This window comes from Martes martes (assembly GCF_963455335.1).
Source record: "Martes martes genome assembly, chromosome: 17".
Classification (NCBI taxonomy): domain Eukaryota; kingdom Metazoa; phylum Chordata; class Mammalia; order Carnivora; family Mustelidae; genus Martes; species Martes martes.
In genome coordinates this window covers 49,707,721-49,727,314 of record NC_137905.1, presented here as the reverse complement: position 1 = coordinate 49,727,314, position 19,594 = coordinate 49,707,721, and the positions used below count along the sequence as shown (strand labels likewise).

At 51.3% G+C, this 19,594-nt stretch overlaps 1 protein-coding gene across 1 annotated transcript in view; it reads left to right on the top strand.

Annotated features, from left to right (window-relative positions):
• PRKD2 (protein kinase D2) overlaps positions 1–19,594 on the top strand; it is a 31,815-nt gene that overhangs the window by 1,434 nt on the left and 10,787 nt on the right. Inside the window, exons 2-13 of the mRNA XM_080829478.1 lie at positions 1,954–2,092; positions 6,692–6,823; positions 9,989–10,143; positions 10,266–10,488; positions 11,743–11,820; positions 11,909–12,062; positions 14,519–14,636; positions 15,386–15,463; positions 16,747–17,005; positions 18,469–18,521; positions 18,652–18,724; positions 19,413–19,519. Of these exons, the coding sequence (XP_080685604.1) occupies positions 1,954–2,092; positions 6,692–6,823; positions 9,989–10,143; positions 10,266–10,488; positions 11,743–11,820; positions 11,909–12,062; positions 14,519–14,636; positions 15,386–15,463; positions 16,747–17,005; positions 18,469–18,521; positions 18,652–18,724; positions 19,413–19,519 (1,569 nt within the window). The remainder of the gene's footprint in view (positions 1–1,953; positions 2,093–6,691; positions 6,824–9,988; positions 10,144–10,265; positions 10,489–11,742; positions 11,821–11,908; positions 12,063–14,518; positions 14,637–15,385; positions 15,464–16,746; positions 17,006–18,468; positions 18,522–18,651; positions 18,725–19,412; positions 19,520–19,594) is intronic.

Here is a 19,594-nt window from a genome sequence, read left to right as displayed (position 1 = left end):
TACCCTCCCCCAGGCCAGAGATGTGTGTCGAGAGGCAGGAACCTCTTTGGAACCCCCAGAGGCTCTGGGGACTCTGTCCCCTCTCCTAATCACAGTGTCCCCACCCCTCAGGTCTGATGCTGGCCTATTAAAACCGGCCTTCCCCAACCCCACCCTACTCTTAGTTTTGGACACCAGGGTGGGAAGCTGGGGATCATGGCCAGGAGGAACCAGGTGGAGCTCAGTGCCTGCATTCTAGAATGTTAAAAGTTAGGAGAGTGGGATTGCCTGTTGTTGGAATTCTACACTTAAAAATGTTAGAATATTAGAATTCTAGATTATTCGAATATGCCACTGCCAGGTAATCGAACTCCTCTGATATCCAAGTGTCCAGGGGCACCTGGCTGCCTCCGTCAGTGGAACATGGGACTCTTGATCTCAGGGTCATGAATTCCACCCCCACGTTAGGCATAAAGTTTGCTTAAAAAAAAAAAAAAAAAACAAAGACAAACAAATTGTCCAAACATTAGCATCCTAGGTTGTTGGAATACTAAAACAATCAAATGTTAGACTATTCGAATTCTAGATTGTTCGGATATGCCACTGCTAGGTAATCGAACTCCTCTGAGTGTTCCAACATTAGATTCTAGGTTGTTGGAATCCTAAAACGTTAAAATGGTAGAATATTAGATTCCTGAATTGTTGGAATCCTAGAATGTTAAAGTGTTAGAATTTTGGAATGGTGGGTTGTTGAAATCCTGTAATAGTAAGACAATCAAATGAACCCCAGTTCATTAGATTCCTAGGACATGAAAATACTAGATTGCTCCTGATCTAGGTTGTTGAAATTCTAAAACATGTCATGATAATACGCTGGAACCTAAGATATATGTATCATATAGCATGTGAGCATGTTAGAATCCCAAAATGTCCAAATTCCAGAATCTTCTCAGGTCTCCAGAAATGAATTCTTTGGGCTTCAGAGAAACATGGGGGAACTGTGCCAACTCCCCCATTTTACAAACAGGGAAACTGAAGCTTAGAGACAGACTCCCCCCCCGCCCCCGCCCCTGCCACCAAGGCAGTCAAGGCCCAGGCAGTCCCTGTGAGCTGTGGACCCTCTCCTGGCAGACAAGAACAAGATGGGGCTTCCTTGGTCCTCCACCATACCCCCAAGCCCACAGGTCCAGTTGTCACACCCAGCTCAGCCTGCTCTTTGGGAAGACAGATGGGGGTGGGGTGGAGGGCTGACTGCCCCTGGGTGTAATTTGTCCAGTGCCCAAACTTGGGCCTCCTTCCTCAGGCCTCACCCCAGTTTTGTTTTCTGTCTTCTGTCCAGGTGTGGCGGGGCCCCTTTCCGTCCTTCCCGCGGCTCCACCTGGGCAGTTTCACTTTCTGTTCTACTGGGTTTCACTTCCTGCCCCCCCCCCCAGCCCCAACTAGGGACACCTGGGTCCTTTGGACATTGGGTGGGGGGCACCCTCCCTACCTCCATCTCCCTTGAGTCCTAGCCTTCCCGGCTCCCTGCCTTCCCCCCGCCCCCAGGAGTCCTAAGTCCCCTTCTTCCAGCTGGCCCCACCCCAGTGCTGGGCCTGGAACCAGGTAACAAGGACAATAGATCCAGGAAGGAAGCTGGGGTGGGGGCTTAAAGGAGGGGGTGTTCACTTAACCCCCCACCCCCACGGAAAATTCTAGGTGCTCATGCTCCCAGAGCCACTCTCCCTGCCACTCCAGTTTCCCAGTCCAGCCACCAAACTCCGCGGGTGCTCTCTCCCAGCACACCTGGGGCCCTGGCACCGTGCCCGCCCGCTCGCTCGCTCGAGCTGCCCTTGGGAGGGAGCAGGCAGGAAACTCAGGGCTGCGGGGTCTCTGTTTCCGGGGGAAACTGTGGGCCCTGCCCTGGGAGTGTTCCAGACCGCTGCCTCTGAGCCGCTCTGAGCCTTCCCGTCACCACCTCTCTCTCCCGCCCCTCAGTTCCCCGAGTGTGGCTTCTATGGCCTTTACGACAAGATCCTTCTCTTCAAACATGACCCCACGTCGGCCAACCTCTTGCAGCTGGTGCGCTCGGTTGGAGACATCCAGGAGGGCGACCTGGTGGAGGTGGTGCTGTCGGGTGAGCCAGGGGCCCGCCTGGGGGCGCCGCCTCTAGAGGGGGGCGGGGCTAATGGTGCGGGGAGAGGAGAGGTGGGTCCAGAAACATGCTTCTTAAAGTCAGGGCTAGTGGGTTCCAAGCCCTGGTCGCAAATTAGAATCACGTGCGGAGCTTTGACAAGCTACCGCCCCGGAATGGGTAAATATGTTGCGTGTGCGCACCGTGAATGTGGCATGTGCGCACCGTGAAATTCGCACAGCACTGAAGGAAGGCCATGTCCAGCCACATGGGTGAACCTCACAAAACCTAACGCGGAAAGGCATTTGCTACGCATCAGACTACATATTGTCTAATTCCTTTTATGAAGCACAGAGAGGGATACAGTTAGGAGCGAGGAAGGCGGAGCCTTCGCAGCAGGTGCCGTGTTCTCCGCGTCGGGAAGGGCACCACCATCACCTGGGGGGCGGAAGGGAGATTGCTGGGGACTGATTTAAACTGCCACTTTACTTATCAGGGTGTTGGTGACACAGTGTGTACAGTGTGACAGTTCACTGAACCAGGCACTGGGGATACGTCTTTTTCTAGATGTATGTGGTACTTTGATGCAGAGTTTGAAATGTTCTGATGCCCGTGGTCCTTCCCGCTGAAGTGCTAAAGGAAATGAGACTCTGCAAGGTCAGAGAAAGCCCGGGCACGTGTGTTTTCAGCCAGAATCTAGTCACCCACCGGCCAGTCGCATTTTAGAGATGAGAAGCTCTCAGCACTGCAGAGGAGTAGAGAGCCCAGGGTGCTTCTAGAAGGGTGAGGGGCGGGAATTACCTGCCTTATTCTTGGCTGTGTCTCCTCCCCCAGTCCTTGCATAGCGCAATCCTCAGTAAAATGGGTTGAATGGACGGATGACAATTAGAAGTTTGCGTTTATAGCCCCGATGACCTTAACTTAGGTTTTAAATACTCTCCTGTAGGCTGGCTACTATTGGATTTTCATTATACTGGTCTCCCTCTGCTACATCCAAGTCTCGGTCATGTAGCTTGTCCCCCTGACACTTTTACTTGGCAGCTCTAAGCAGCTCAGAGATGGCCTGTCCAAGGCAGAGATCTTGATTTTGTCCTCCTTTCTTCCATTGGTGTTCTCGCCTCGGTGTAGGGCATCACCATTCACTCAGGTGCTCTTGCCCCACGTCCTGGAGGCATCCTGGTGACTCCTCCTTTTCCCTCACCCTTTCCCTTGATCTGCATCAAACCAATTAGTCCCACCTTTAACATACATCCTGAATCTGTTTCTTACTGCCTCCTCTGGTCCAGGCAGCGGTCACCTCCTGCCTAGACTGTTACCTGTTACCGTAGCTCACGAGCCAGATCATGACACTTCACTGCTCAGAATCCTCCCATGGCTTCCCATTACCCTGGGGATAAAATGCAAACTCCTCAATATGGCCTTAAATGGCTGCCCATGATCTGGCCCCTGCCAGTTCCCTGAATTCACCTGTTACACTGTCCCCCTAACTTTCTTTGTTCCTGCCATGGTTGTCTGTTCTCTGTCCCTTGAACAAACTGAGCTGCCTCCCATCTCCAGGTGTGTGTACTAGTTCTCAGTGCCTCCCTCCCCGCCTCATCTTCTCATAGCTAGTTCCTTCTTGCTAGTTGGATCTGAGCTTCAATGCCATTTCCTCCAGTGTCTGAAATTTCCTTCTGTGTGTGTGTGTGTGTTTCCTGTCTGTCTCCCCAAAAGAATGTCAGCCCACTGAGAGTGGAGTGTTCATAGCTTTACCCTGTGTCGGCAGTGCTTGGCACATAGAAGAGAGTCCCCTTTCTTTTGCACGATAACAAGGAAAATAGCTCAATATTAGACTGAAATTCGGGGGTGGGGAGGGTAGGAAAGAGGATGAGACTTAGTGCAAAAATGAAACTTTAAAAATAAAAGCCAATATTTATTGAGGACTTTCTATGTGTTCGTTTAAAGAGCACTGTTTAAAAAAAAAAAAAAAAGAATTAGGGACTCCTGGGTGGCTCATTTGGTTAAGTATCTGCCTTTGGCTCGGGTCATGATCCCAGGGTTCTGGGATCGAGTCCCACATCGGACTCCCTGCTCAGTGGGGAGCCAGCTTCTCTCTCTGTCTCTGCCTGCCACTCCCCCTGCTTGTGCCCTCTCTCTCTGACAAATAGAGAAAACCATTACAAAATAAAATAAAATAAAAATAAATTTTAAAAACTTAAAAAAATAATATGGGGCACCTCACTGGCTCAGTCAGTAGAGCGTGGTACTCTGGATCTCAGGCTTGTGGGTTCCAGCCCCATGCTGGGTGTAGAGATGACTTAAAAATAATATCTTAAAAAAATAATAAGATAAGAAAGAAAGAGCACTGTCATCTTTTTTTTTTAAGATTTTATTTATTTGTCAGAGGGAGAGATCACAACTAGGCAGAGAGGTGGGCAGAGAGAGAAAATGGGGGAAGTAGGCTCCCCGCTGAGCAGGGAGTCTGATGTGGGATTCGATCCCGGGACCCTGCGATCATTACCTGAGCCGAAGACAGATGCTTAACCCACTGAGCCACCCAGGCGCCCCAAGAACACTGTCTTAAAAGCTTTCCATATATTGATTCATTTAGCCCTGAAGAAAGAATCTGTAGAGACTACTATTATGATACTGGGCATGTTCTTTCCTGGAAACCTACATGGGTCATACCCTCGCCTTCTTCAGGCTTTTGCCCTAACAACAATTGAAGGGGGCCCTCCTCAACCGCCTTCTAAAATTGTACATCTTATACCTTCCCACTCTCCCTTCTCTGATTAATTTTTCTCCTAAGCACTTACTGACTGCTAGTCTGCTGTATGTATGGTTTTTTTTGGAGTTGTACTTTATTTCTGGAATATATATATATTGCATATACTTATATATATAATGGGCAAATATTTATATCATTTACATCATATGCTTTTATATTATATATTTATATAATGTAAATTATATAAGTATAATAATATATAAATAAATAATGAAATTATATATTCACATTATATAAATATATAATACATATATACTGTATAATATAATAACATGTAATATATAGTATGATATATAATGATACATAACATATACTACATAATATATATAACACATTATATAATATATGTTATAGTATATTATTAATATATAATAGATAATAATAGAGTATATAATAATATATAATTTACATTATATACAAATATATACAATGTACAAATATATATACTTATATACATAGTATATGCATAATGTGCAAATATATAATTTTACCCTAGAGAAACGTGTAAAATGACACGTATAGAAACTAAGAACATCAGATGAGACCATGCAAGTGTTTCAGCCTGGCTTTGTCTTCCAGAGTACCCAGTTTATGTTGGTTCTCAGTAAATATTCGTCCCGTTATTGAGATAAGAAACAGTTGCATGACAGTTTTTTTTTTTTATTATTTGAGTATAGTAGACATATGCTGTATATTTTATTACTTAAACATTTCCAAGAGGCAGTAAATGCAGTACTGAAAGCATGAACTTTGGAGCCACACTGGCTCGGATTCGATTTCAAGTTCCACAGCTTGCTAGCTGTGTGACCTTGGGCAAGTTGCTTCGCCTCTCTGTGCTATAATCTTCTCATCTGGAAAATGGGGGTAATAACAATGTACCTCCAGGGCTCTTGAGAGAACTGAATTCATTAGTATTTTAAAGTTCTTGGAGCAGTGCCTGGCACTAGGTAACTGCTAGGTTGGGCGATTAAAAAAAAAAAAAAAAAATATATATATATATGTGTGTGTGCACACATACACATATACATATATATTTATATCTATATTTTTAAAAGATTTATTTATTTATTTGACAGAGAGATGGAGAGAGCAAGCAAGAGAGCACAGCAGGGCGAGGGGACAGAGGGGAAGGGAGAAGCAGACTCCCTGCCCAGCAGGGAACCTCGTGTGGAGTTGGATCCCAGGCCCCAGGGATCATGACCTGAGCTAAAGCCAGACTAACCAACTAAGCCACCCAGGCACCCCTGGGTGATTGTTAAATAAGAATATTTATTTTCTTTATTTTGATTGGCTGCCTCCCTTACTAGAGGCCAGGCAGGGCTTTTGTTCTGTGCGGTGTCCCTGACACCCAGGACAATGCTCTGTGTTTGTTGGATTTCCATTTTAAAGATGAGAAAACTGAGATACATAGAGATTTGGTTTTTTTCTCTTGACGCTCCATCCTAGACCAAGCAGATCAGCAGCTGTGAGGGTGCGACCGAGGCATCTGTATTTTTAAATTTTATTTTAAAATGTTTAACTGTAAAATGTACATAACATAAAATGTACCATCTTAACCATTTTTAAGTCTCCTGTTCAGTAGTGTTAATTACCTTCACGTTGTCCTACAACAGTCTCCACGAGTGTTTTCATCTTGCCGTACTGAAACTCTGTACCCACTAAACAACTCCCCAGTCCGTGGCATAGGTGTCTTGCCCAGTGGTGACGCCGGGATTTGAACCCAGGTAGAACGTAGTACGTGCGTAAATGAAGGCAGGCAAGGGAGGACTGTGAGAAACCCAGGAACAGGCCTCCCCGCTCTGGCTCAACCATCCGCCCCTCCCTGCTGCCTGCAGCTTCGGCCACCTTCGAGGACTTCCAGATCCGCCCGCACGCCCTCACGGTGCACTCCTACCGAGCGCCGGCCTTCTGCGATCACTGCGGGGAGATGCTCTTCGGTCTAGTACGCCAAGGCCTCAAGTGTGATGGTGAGGGGAGAAGGGCTGGAGGCGGGGCCGGGGGTGGGGCCGGGGGTGGGGGGGCGGTGTCAGGAGGGCGGGGCGGGGCGGGGTGGAGCTCAGGGGGCGTGGCTCGGAGGGAGAGGTAAGGGACCGGAGGCACAGCTCTGGGGAGGGGTTGGGGGCGGGGATTGAGTGATGGATGGGGGACTGGGCGGGGCTCAACTCCGGAGGTGGAGCCTGATGCGGAGCTCCGAGGGAGAGGTAAGGGGGCAGAGAGCTTGAGGGAGGAGAAAGGGAATGAGTGAAGGGAAGAAGGTGGAGCCTGTAACAGGAATCACCAGAGAAACAGCCAGTAGGAGGTAAATATTAAAGGATATTTGGAAGGAATTCGCTTACAGGATTGTGGGGGCTGGCCCAGCAACTCTGAAATCCGTAGGGCAGCACGTCAGGAAGGGCAGGCTGGACTCCCGGGAAGAATTTCTTCATCTGGGAGATCTCAGCTCTGCTTTCTAACCTTTCGGTTGATTGAACCGGGCCCACCCGGATTAACTAGAATACTCTCCCTCACTTCAGGTCATCTGATTGTGCACTTGAATCACATGTACAAAACACCTTCACAGCAACCCCTACATTAGCATCTGAATTACTGGGGTTGACAGAAAGCCGACCAGCAGAGTCCCCTGCTTACTGACTGGGCCCCTCAGTGTGCCAGGACCTGCCATAGCGAAATACCACAGGCTGAGTGGTTTAAACAACACATATTTAGAACTCACAGTTCCAGAGCCTGGAAAGTTTAAGATCAGGACTCGGACAGGGCGTGGTTTCCTGGTTAGAGCCCTCTTTCTGGCTTGCACACGGCTGCCATCTCGCTGTGTCGCTCCCGTGCTGTGAGGAGAGACAACAGTTTCTTAAGTGTCTCCCTTTTATAAAGACCCTGGTCATGTTAGCTCAGTGCCCCACCTTTATGGCCTCATTGAACCTTAATTACCTCCTTAAAGTCTAATACGGTCACATGGGGGCTTAGGGCATCAACCTATGAATTTGGGGGATGGACACATGTTCAGTCTACAACAAGCACCCATACGCATGTCCTTCGATCATACTTAAAAAATAAAGGAATACATCAGTGTGTCTCAAGGTGAAGCCCAAGGGTCAGGTTCTGCAGGTCCACTCTTCCCAGATGAAGACCATCCATTCTGCGAAGACCACGCCTCCATCAGAAGCATATTCTCGAATGTTCCACCATCCAAGGATCTCCAGCTTCGCAGCAGTGGCGCTCATGCAGACCCTGTGTTCCAGAAGATCTGCAGCATTGACCGGGATTGTTATCATCACACAGCCCTAAAGAGACCCATGGCATTTAAGGGCTTGAGGGATGATAGCCACATTGGGTCTGTGGAAAACTGATTCAGCACGTTCAAGGCTGTTACTGGTACCGCCATCGTGTGCAAACCACATCCAACTCTTGATGTCTTGGCATTTGTAACCTTCATCCTCACACAGTCCTGGTGTCATAAAAGGGAAGGTGTTTTTTTTTTGTTTGTTGGTTTGGTTTTTTGAGAGAGAGAATGCATGCATGCACGTGCGCAAGCAGGGGGGAGAGGGGAGAAGCCGAGGGAGAGGGAGAGAGAGAGAATCTTAAGCAGGCTCCATGCTCAGCAAGGAGCCTCACTCGGGGCTCCATCTCATGACCATGTGATGATGACCCGAGCCGAAACCAAGAGCCAGACACTCAGCCGACAGAGCCACCCAGGAGCCCCTGGCATTGTCGATTCTAACGGGCACCCTTAGTATGGATTTCGCTGGCTCAGCAACACAGATGATGGTCCTCATTCATGTGGTTCCAAAGGAGTACCAAGTGACTGGTTTTTTTTTTTTTTTTAAAGATTTTATTTATTTGAAAGAGAGAGAGGATGAGAAGGGGGATGGTCAGAGGGAGAAGCAGACTCCCCGCTGAGCAGGGAGCCTGTTATGGGACTTGATCCCTGGACTCCAGGATCATGACCTGAGCTGAAGGCAGTTGCCCAACCCACTGAGCCACCCAGGCGCCCCCAAATGACTGTTCTTAATGCCTTCTTAACACCTTCCAAGGGGAGTTTGACTCTGCCTTGATACTCAGAGAGTCACGGATGAGATTTTGAAGTCCTGTGAAGCACATGAAGGAGCAAAGGCCAGTGCTGGGAAGTGTTTCCTGTTCACAAAGGCCGTGGGCCATCCCAAAGCTCTTCTCATACCACCACCTTTGGGAAGGCCTATGACAGCCAGGCTGCCAGAAGACAGGCTCCATGAGGCAGTCCCAAAGAAGCTTCCAAAGGCTGGAGGAACATTCTTCACTCCAGAACAGGGAGCCTTCCTGGAATCATCTGGAATCTCTGGAGATGTATGGGAGCAAGGGTTCAGGAAACCTGCTAGGAAGATGGCAAGCTGAGCCCGATTCTTTCATGGAAGAGGATTTTGGATTTTTTTTTTTTTTTAATGATAAATTAAGAAAGAAATGACAATAGAGTCATACTTCCATCTGATTTGGTAGAACTGTCCCCAGTACGACTGAAAACAGGCTAACCCTGTCCCCAGAGATGATGCTTGTTCACTCTTTTCCTTCGATGTCCTGTAATTTTTTTTAAGTTTTTATAATGTCCTGTAACTTAAATATGAATACAGTGCTCCATTCGGCAGCACATGTACTGAAATGGGGCCAATACAGTGAGCCGGGCACGGATAACACATGTATTCCTAAAGCGTTCCATATTTAAAAAAAAAAAAATAAAAAATAAAAAAAGTGTTATGTCAGGTGATGGGAGATAGAAGGAAGAAAGCACAAATAGTTGGGGTACGCGCATATAAGGAAGAACTAGTCATTGCCAAGTACGCTCCTCTTGTGTGCAGCTGGTGCCGTGGTTGTGGCCTCCTTCTGCTACTACCCGCCAATCCACATTCCCCGGGACCTCAGCAAAGGCCTCACCTGCTCATGGTTCTTTGCCTGGTGGACTGGCCCAGGACCTTCTTGGCCGGTGGCGATTCTACCCGATTTGGGTTTTTGTAGTTTTTCGTTGGCTTTAGTGGCACTCGCAGGGGGCTCTCCTGAGAGGGCTGCTGTATTCCTAATCTACAGAAAGGGAAGAGGGGGCGGGCGGAGTTTTAGAGCCCAGGACTGGTTCAAGGTTGTCTCTGATCGTCTGGCGCCCCCCGCAGGCTGCGGACTGAACTACCACAAGCGCTGTGCCTTCAGCATCCCTAACAACTGCAGTGGCGCCCGCAAGAGGCGCCTGTCGTCCACGTCTCTGGCCAGTGGCCATTCTGTGCGCCTCAGCACCTCCGAGTCCCTGCCCTGCATGGCTGATGAGCTGGTGAGGGGCTGGGGAGCGGGCGGGCTAGTGGCGGGGGAGGGGGGTGGGGGATGGGGGCGGACGACAGGGCACGGGCATGGGGCCGCGCACTAATGTGTCCCCTCCATTCCTGCTGACCATAGAGCCGCAGTACCACCGAGCTCCTGCCTCGCCGCCCCCCATCCTCCTCCTCCTCCTCTTCTGCCTCCTCCTACACGGGCCGCCCCATCGAGCTGGACAAGATGCTGCTCTCCAAGGTGAAGGTCCCGCACACGTTCCTCATCCACAGCTACACGCGGCCCACCGTGTGCCAGGCTTGCAAGAAACTCCTCAAGGGTCTCTTTCGCCAGGGCCTGCAGTGCAAAGGTCAGCGGGGCCCCCCGGGGGAGATGGATGGGGTCAGAAGGCCTGGACAAACACATACTCAGCGACCTGGGGCCTCTCTCACTTGGGCTTGTGGCAGGAACTAAAACTCCCAGTACTCTGGGGACACCTGGCTGGCTCAGTTGGTGGGACCTGAGACTCTCGATCTTGGTTTGTAATTTTGAGCCCCATGTTGGGTATGGAGAGGACTTAAAAATAAAATCTTAAAAAAAAAAAAAAAAGAATCCCAGTATTCTGATCCTTAGGAGCCCAGAGCCTCAGGAGAAGAGGGCCCTGAATCCTGGTGTTCTAGAACCTTTGGAATTCTGGAACCCTAGAACCTTAGAAATTTAGATCTATGAGCCACTTTGTATGGGATTCTTAAACTGTAGAACTTGAGAATTCTGGAACCACAGAACTAGAACCATAGGCTTCAGGAATTCTGGATCATAGGGGTCCATGAAAAGAACCACAGAACCTTAGACTTGGAGATCCTAGAACTCCCAGATTATAGAGTCTCAGAATATTGGAACTTTAGAACCATCAGATTTGAATATGGTAGAAGCCTAGAAGCATCAAATGTGAACCTTAGAAGTCTAGAATCATATACTCTTGGGGCCATGGGATTCTACAGTCCTAGACACAGAACACAGAACTCTGGATTATCAAATTCTAGAATACCAGAAATCGAGATCCATAAAATTTAGAGCTATCCCATTCTAGAATTCATCGGAAGAGTCAAATTCTAGAATCTTGGGTGTGTGGAATCCTAGAACCTTGGAATCATCAGATTCTGGAGGGTCCAAAGTCCAGAATTGTAGCACTATAGAGTCACTGATGTCTAGACTTTAAGTTATCAAAAACCCTAGAACCTTGGACATCAAGGAACCTTAGCAGTCTAGACTCATAAAACTAGAATCATAGATGTGTCAAGTTCTAGACAGTCGGACATTGAAATCTGGAATCTTAGAACTCTAGAATTAGAAAAAAAAATCTAGAATCTTACAGGGATGTGCTAGTGGCATCTTGTGGGTAGAGGTCAGGGATGACCGCTAAACATCTATGACGCACAGACCAGCCCCCAACAGCAAGAAATCCCCCAGCCCCGAATGTTCTAGACTCAAAGAGGGACAACCAGCCCCAAAAGAGCAAAAGCGGAATCTTCTGGGCCTGGGGGTTAGGAGTCGAGGTTCAACCCTTACAGGCGACGTCTCTCTCCCCTCCTACCTGTCTGCTTGTTCCCTGTCATCATACCAGACTGCAAGTTTAACTGTCATAAGCGCTGTGCCACCCGCGTCCCTAACGACTGCTTAGGGGAAGCACTCATCAATGGAGGTGAGAGGCTGTGGGGTGAGCAGGGAAGTGGGGTGGGGGGCGGTGGTGGGACTGGGCAGAGGCCCCTCTGACGCCCTCATCCTGCTAGATGTGCCGATGGAGGAGGCCACCGACTTCAGCGAGGCTGACAAGAGCTCCCTCATGGACGAGTCTGACGACTCGGGGGTCATCCCGGGCTCCCACTCGGAAAATGCCCTCCACGCCAGTGAGGAGGGGGAAGGCGAGGGAGGCAAGGCTGAGAGGTACCTGGGGCACCCTCCGGAAAAGGCCCGTCCTATCTCTACAATAGCTCAATGTCCCCTGTAAATTTTCCAGGCACCCACACTTTGTTTTTAAATTATACCTTTTTCCTAAAAAATGTACATTTTTTAAAAGATTTTATTTATTTATTTGACACAGAGAGAGAGAGAGATCACAAGTAGAGGCAGGCAGAGAGAGAGAGGGGAAAGCAGGCTCCCCATCTAGCAGAGAGCCCAATGTGGGGCTCCATCCCAGGACCCTGGGATCATGACCTGAGCCAAAGGCAGACACTTAACCATCTGAGCCACCCAGGTGCCCCCAAAATGTACATTTTTTGAAAAGCTTTCATAGAAGCAGATTTTTAATTTAGAGTATATTTCTTTTTTGGAACTGCTCATCCGGTCATTCAAATGGTAGTCAAACCCTCTTGCTTCCCCGCCTCCCACCTGCTTAGCTCCTCTCCCTCGAGGACGTCCCTGGGATTAGCTGCTGGCAGCCCCTTCCAGAAACAGTCTGTGTTGCAAAGTGACAGAGCAAAGAGTAAGAACGTGGGAATCTGCTGTAAGGCATTAGGCAGGAGATTAACCTCTCTGGGCCCTCAGTTCCTTCGTCAGTGAGATGGGGGTGAAAGTAGGACCTACCTTTGCAGATCGCCCTAAGGGCGAAGTGAATGACGTTCTCTGGGCCGATGACGGCACCTGTCTCGTAGGGCAATTTTCTAATTCCGTTAGATCACGCGGGTCAAGTGCTTGCCGGGTTGTAAACGCTGAGCAGATGGAAAGAGAATCCTCCCCGGTACTCTGTTCTTGAGTCCCCGAAGCGCAGAGGGTGGGAGGTGATCCATTCTGGAGTATGGGGACAAATATTTGCCTTTCTGCTTCTCTTTACTTTTAATCTCATCTTTTAGATGTTTTCACTCTTTTGGCATGTTTTAGAATAATATTAACACACTATTATTGGTATACTGTACTAATACAGTAAGACATGTGTAAATGAGGGTAACTTGTGGATTGAAGCCGTCATCGATGTGTCTTTATCCTTGAATGAAATCCTTCTCAGGAGGACCGTAAGGAACACCATCCCCACTCCTAGGTTAGAAGATTGAAGTTTACCGGCTTCAGCCTGTCATTACTAAGAGAAAGGAGCTGAGACTTCACCCCACGGGGCCAAGGGGTCATTGACATGGGGAGGAGGGTGAGCCATTTCCATGGTGCATCAGTAGACACTTTATGAGCACCGACTGGGGGTTCTAGGACTTCCAAGCACCCAGCTGTGAGGCAAACCAGGAAAACTCTCTGGCCTCATAGAGCCGACATTCTAACTGGGGAGACAGGCAGTAAACAAAGGCATCCATAGCATCAGGTACTGATGACTGCTATCAAAAAATAAATAAAAATAAAGATAAATTTAAAAAAATAAAGCAACGGGAGGGGATAGAGAATGAAGATACACTGTTTTAGGTTCATTAAAGGGGGTCTCTCTGAGAAGGTGACATTTGAAGAGATCTGAAGGAGGGCCGGGGGAGGAAAGGAGACATGTGGAAGATAGTTGGTGGAAGAGCTTGCCAAGCAACGAGAGCAGCAAGTGCAAAGGCCCTGTGGTAGGGCCAAGCATGTTCCAGAAACAACACCGAGTTTGGTGTGGCTGGAGCAGAGAGGGCCACAGGAAGGGGATGGGAGACCAGGCGGAAGAGAAGTTGGATATGCAAGTCACAATAATTACAGAGAGTTTCTTACTGATTCTACCTGACTGGAGCTGCCTGGAAGTTCAAGTTCCCTTTCTGCCAGGTCTTTCCTGAGATGTTTAGTAACAGAGTAAGAGGCTATAAGAGTTGGATCTTGATGGACTTGGGTGGGGTGGGGGTGTTGGGAGAGGCAGCCTATTTCACAGATGAGGAAACCAAGTCTCAGAGAGGCCAAGGGAAGTGCCAGGGCCATGCGAGTCCTGGTTTAGTGCAGGGATCAAGAGGTGGTTGGTTCTGGAGTTGAGCAAGTCTGTGAATCTCTCTAAGCGTTTATTTCCTCTCTGTAATAATAGCATGTGCACAGATAAGGGCAATGAGGTACAGAGAGGGTGAGTCACTTGCCTAGTGTCACACAGCTGGCTCCACAGTCACTGGGCTCAGTGCTGCTTAGCACTTACGGGAGGACCACTGGGTGCCAAGCATTGTGCTAAACTCCTAAGAAAGGTTTTCACCCCTTACAGCAACCCCTTTGGGTGGAGAAACGGAGGTACCGTAGAGGTTAGGTGATTTGCCAGGCTGCCTGACTTCGGACCTCAGCCTTGTTATGTGGCCCTATCTAGCGTCCCCTTCCCCATGGGAAATGTGGAAACCACAAAAGTGTGGCCAAAAACAACCCCACTCCTGACTGCGCAGAAATGCGCTCTGAGGCCCCAAGTGCTTATGGGTATTTTCCACTTGTAACCTCTTGCCTTTTCCTCTCCCCCTCCCTCCCAGCTCCTTGGGGTACATCCCCCTAATGAGGGTGGTGCAGTCGGTGCGACACACGACGCGGAAATCTAGCACCACCCTGCGCGAGGGTTGGGTGGTCCATTACAGCAACAAGGACACGCTGGTGAGTGGGCGGGATGGGGCTAGGTGGGGCGGAGCTAAGGTTAGGGGCGGGGCAAACTCCGCTTTAGGAGGTGGGGCTGGGTGGGGTTAGGGGGTAGGCGGGGCCCATCTGGAGGCGGAGCTAGAATTAGAGGGAAGGGTTCTAAGGGAGAGTGGAGGGACAGGGCAGGAGTTGGGGAAGACGCGGGGCTAAGGACAATGTCAGGGGAGGCGTGAGACCAAGAACGGGGAAGCTGGAGTTAGGAGTAGGGCCGAGAAGGGCTCAGGTTCTAGAGGATGGGCTCAGGGGGTGCTGGGCCGGGCTAGAGGCCTAACTGGAGGTAATAAATGGGGTTGTGATATAAGGTAGGGCCAGGTGGAGCGAAGTTGGGAGGAAAGGTGGGGAGGGCTTATAGTGGAGGGGCCGGGTCTGGGCAGGTAAGAGATAGGGGTGGGGCAGGTTTAGGGGCCAAGGAGTGTGGCTGGAGGCTGACCTAAAGTTGGAGAGGGGTTATGGGGCGGGGCAAGGTGGGGTGAGCTAAGGTGGGAGGGGCGGGATCAATTTGAGAAGGGGACGAGGGGGGGGCGGGGGGATGGGCGGGGCCTTACTGAAGACGGAGCTAGAATTAGAGGGGCGGGTGATGAGAGACGGAAGGGGTGGGGCCTTCTGGGGCGGGGCTAGACTTGGGGGCGGGGTTTGGCTCAGGGAAGAGCTGGAGCCCCAAACGCGCCAAGGACCGACCACCTCACCTGGAGCACCTCTCCCAACAGAGGAAGCGGCACTATTGGCGCCTGGACTGCAAGTGCATCACACTCTTCCAGAACAACACGACCAACAGATACTACAAGGTGGGCCTTCCGGCCCCCCAGTTCCCCCAGACCTCCTCTCACTCCTCTCCCAGGTGCTTGCCTGCTTGCACGTCATCAGCAAATGGGCCCACCTGGGCCCACCACTTTCTGGCTGGGGAACCCGGGGCGGCTAACCTCTCTGCCCTCCCGTCTGGCACCTGTAAAAGGCCTCAGTGACTAGTCCTCACCGCAGGGCCGCTGCCCTAATTCAGCGATCACCTCCGCGAAGCAGTTAGCTTAGGGCCTGGCTTGTGTGGAGCTCGCTGTTATCGTTATTACTTTATAATGAAGTACTGGATCATTCATCCGTATTCCTCATCACCCGCCATGGCCGCCCGGTGCTCTGGGCCGTCTCCTCCTGGGACCTCGCTTCTGCGCTTGCCCCCACACCCGTGTCCCACATAGCAGCCAGAGGGGCCGAGAAAACCGTCAGAATCCTCCCTTTGCCCTTAAAATAAAACTCGGACGCCTCGGGGTTCCCTGCTCTGCAGCGGCTTCCCACGGGGTGGGGGTGGGTGTGACTTCTCAGCCTGCCCCTACTCTCGGCCACACTTAGATGCTGCCCCCACCACGTCTCTGTCGCCTGCCTTTATAAGCTGTGTCAGTCTGTCCCTGTTTCGTTCTTTCCTTACTTTAATTTTTTTCTCTCCCTTCTGCAAATGTGTCCTGGCCCGCCCCCCCCCCCCACAGTTTCTCTTCCAGCACTTTTCAAAGCATGCTCTTTTCCTTCTGCACAGACCCTGCCCCTTCTCTCCCTGTCCCCTCCCCTCCACCTGGCCCTCTCAGCCTCCTTTCTGGTCTCCTGTCTCAGTCCCATCCTTTCCTGTCCACCCTCCGCACACAGCCAGACACCTCCCCCTGCCTTGCTCTAAACCCTTCCATGGCTCCCCAGGGCCCTGGAGACAAAGCCCAGGCTCCTCTCTGTGGCCCATGAGGCCCTTCATGGCCTAACTTCGTTTGTTCACCAAACATGGCATATCTCCCGTGTGCTAGGCACCACCCATGTAATGGGAATAGAGCATATTCTTTGAACACAAGCCTTTCCCACCTCGGGGCCTTTGAACATGCTGTTTCCACCATCCTCCACCAGCTGGCCTCTTTTTACCTTTCTGATCGCTTGCTTCATGTAACTTCGGCCAGGAGGCCTTTTCTGACTACTCTATGCAAATATGCAAATCAGGCCCTTTCCCACTGCCACTGGATTGTGTGTGCTGTTCTGAGTAAGTGGGGAGCCCCAGGGTCTGCCGGGCATCCTCACTGATGCTGGTTCTGTATCCTGCCAGGAAATTCCACTGTCAGAAATCCTCACTGTGGAGCCCGCCCAGAACTTTAGCCTCGTGCCACCAGGCACCAACCCTCACTGCTTCGAGATTGTCACTGCCAATGTCACCTACTTTGTGGGCGAGACACCTGGTGGAGCCCCAGGGGGGCCCAGTGGGCAGGGGGCCGAGGCTGCCAGGGGCTGGGAAACAGCCATCCGCCAGGCTCTGATGCCAGTCATCCTCCAGGACGCACCCAGTGCCCCAGGCCACACACCCCACAGTAAGTACCCCCCCCCCACACCCCGCCCCGGACCCTGAGAGCAGGGGTCTGGAAGGGCTTGTGCGGGCTCCCAGGGAAGGGAAGAGCCAGGGAGAAGGCAGGAAATGGCATAGTGGGGAATGCGGCTTTTGGATTCAGCTAGCCTGAGTCCAAATCTCCATTAAGCCCTAGACCTGATGTGTGGACTTGGGCATGTCACTTCCCTTTTCTGAGTCTTGTCCCAGGTGGCGACAACTCCTCCAGGTTGTGAGTTCAGGCTGTTTCATTCAGGCATTTACTGAGGGTCTTCTCTGTGCCCACCCTATGCTGGACAGCGCTGGGGACATAGTCGTCACCAAGACAGCCCAGGACCTGCCCTCTCGGGGCTCACAGTCCAGTAAGGGAGACAGACCTGTCTCCAAGCAGTGACAACCCAGAGTGACAGGGCTGGGACAGGGGACCAGAAAGCTGTGGGGGCTCAGAAGGGATAGCTGATCCAGCCTGGGTAGCCGGGAGGGCTTCCTGGATGCGGCAACGTCTGAGCTGAGACCAGAAAGCTGAGGAGGGCTGAGAGAGGGGATTGCAGAAGGGCAGTATTTCAAGCAGAGGCAGAAGATGACCAGAAAGCCTCAGGCTCCTGCCTTCTGGAGCTCATAATCCAGTGTGAGTGACAGATCACCCTGCATGAATGACAGATGTAATGTAGAACATGACGTGGCCCCAGGAGGGAATTTTGAGCTGAGACTGAATGGGAAGGGTTTAATTAAGTCCAGCAGAAGGGACGCACGTTCCTGGCAGAGGGAGCAGCAGGCGCAAAGGCAGGAGACAGGACGGGCCTTGGCTGTATCTGAGGCCCGGCAAGGAGGCCAGCTGTCGGGAGGACACACAGCATGGTGGGGGTTGAAGTCAGAGGTAAATGAGGGACCGGTACCTGGGAGGCCATGGGAGGGCGTTGGGCTTCCTCCTGGGGGCGCTGGGGAGCCATGGCAGAGTTTGGAGCAGGGGAAGGACAGACCTAGGTTTGGAGAGAACAGAACAGGGGCAGAGAGACCAGGGAGGAGGACAAGGGGCCAGGCCTGGAATAGGAAGGGGGCAGATGTTCAAACGGCAGAAGGCTCAGAACCTTGGAAATGTGTGGCTCTGGTTGGGTAGTAGCTTGGCAAGTTCAGGCGGGGAGATGTTGGAACCCGTTTGGGCTTTCCTCCTGAGAGAGCCTCAGTGTCCTCCTCTGTAAAATGGGATCAGCATGCATCCCTTGGCCCTGAGATCTTGGGGTGCAGTGCTCAGTGAAATAGTTCATGGCACTTCTCCAGCCCCCTCAGCCTGTCACATTTACTTCTCCCACTGGCCCTACGAGGGAGCACCTGTCATTATTCCCGTTCTCGAACCCGGGTGGTGTGGCTCCAGAGGCTGCCTCTGGAGTCATGGGTGAAGACAGTCCTGAGCCCAGGGTCCCCTCACCTCCACCTCTCCCCTCTCCCCAGGACAGGCTTCTCTGAGCATCTCCGTGTCTAACAGCCAGATCCAAGAGAACGTGGTGAGACCCTGCCCACACCCCATGGTCCCATGGATGGCCTATGCCTCCCACGCAGCCTCCCGCCCTCCCTAGTCTCCTCAGCGCCCGAGCTCCATCTGCCCCCTTGACCCTTCCCATCCCCGCCATGCAGGACATTGCCACCGTCTACCAGATCTTCCCGGACGAGGTACTGGGCTCCGGGCAGTTTGGAGTGGTCTATGGAGGTACGGATGCTTCCGAGCTGATCCAGAGGGGTCCCGGCGGTTCCTGGGCTCCAGACCTTCCTATCTGTGTGCTCACTTCCTGTTCTGGTTGACTTGGAAAGCTAGGTCGTCCAGGCAGGTGGTTGCAAGCCTCTCCTTTTCTCACTGGGAAAAGCCAATGGGCTTTCTCCCGTTCGTAATAGGGAGAGAGCAGGGGCGCCTGGGTGGCTCAGTCATGATCTCAGGGTCCTGGGATCGAGCCCTGCATCGGGCTCTCTGCTCGGTGGGGAGCCTGCTTCCCCCTCTCTCTCTGCCTGCCTCTCTGCCTACTTGTGATCTCTGCCTGTCAAATAAATAAATAAAATCTAAAAAAAAAAAAAGAGAGAGAGAGAGAGAGAGAGAGCATTGTGCACTCTGATTGGCCACAGAGCTAGTTCCTAGATTCTGATTGGTCATAAATCTGGTTTCCCATGTGTTAGATTTTCCTCAGAGCTCTTGTCTGTTACCTTCTTCATTCCACCTTTATTCCCAAGGCCTCTCGCCCCTCACATCCCTCCTGGAAACCCCACAGAGCCATCTTGATGCCTTCTGCCCACCTTTGTTCAACTATGTGTCTCTGTGGTTGGCGGGAGGTGGGGCGGGGTCCCCTCTTACCAGGACTAGAAGGTCTTGCTCCCTTCATCCCCAGTCTCCCCTATGTCCTGCCCAGGAAAGCACCGGAAGACAGGCCGGGATGTGGCAGTAAAGGTCATTGACAAACTTCGTTTCCCCACGAAGCAGGAGAGCCAGCTCCGGAATGAAGTGGCCATTCTGCAGGTGACCGGGCTCCGGGGCCCAGCTCAGGCCCCACCTAGGAAGGACCTTCCTTTCCCACCTCCTCCCTTCAGGGGC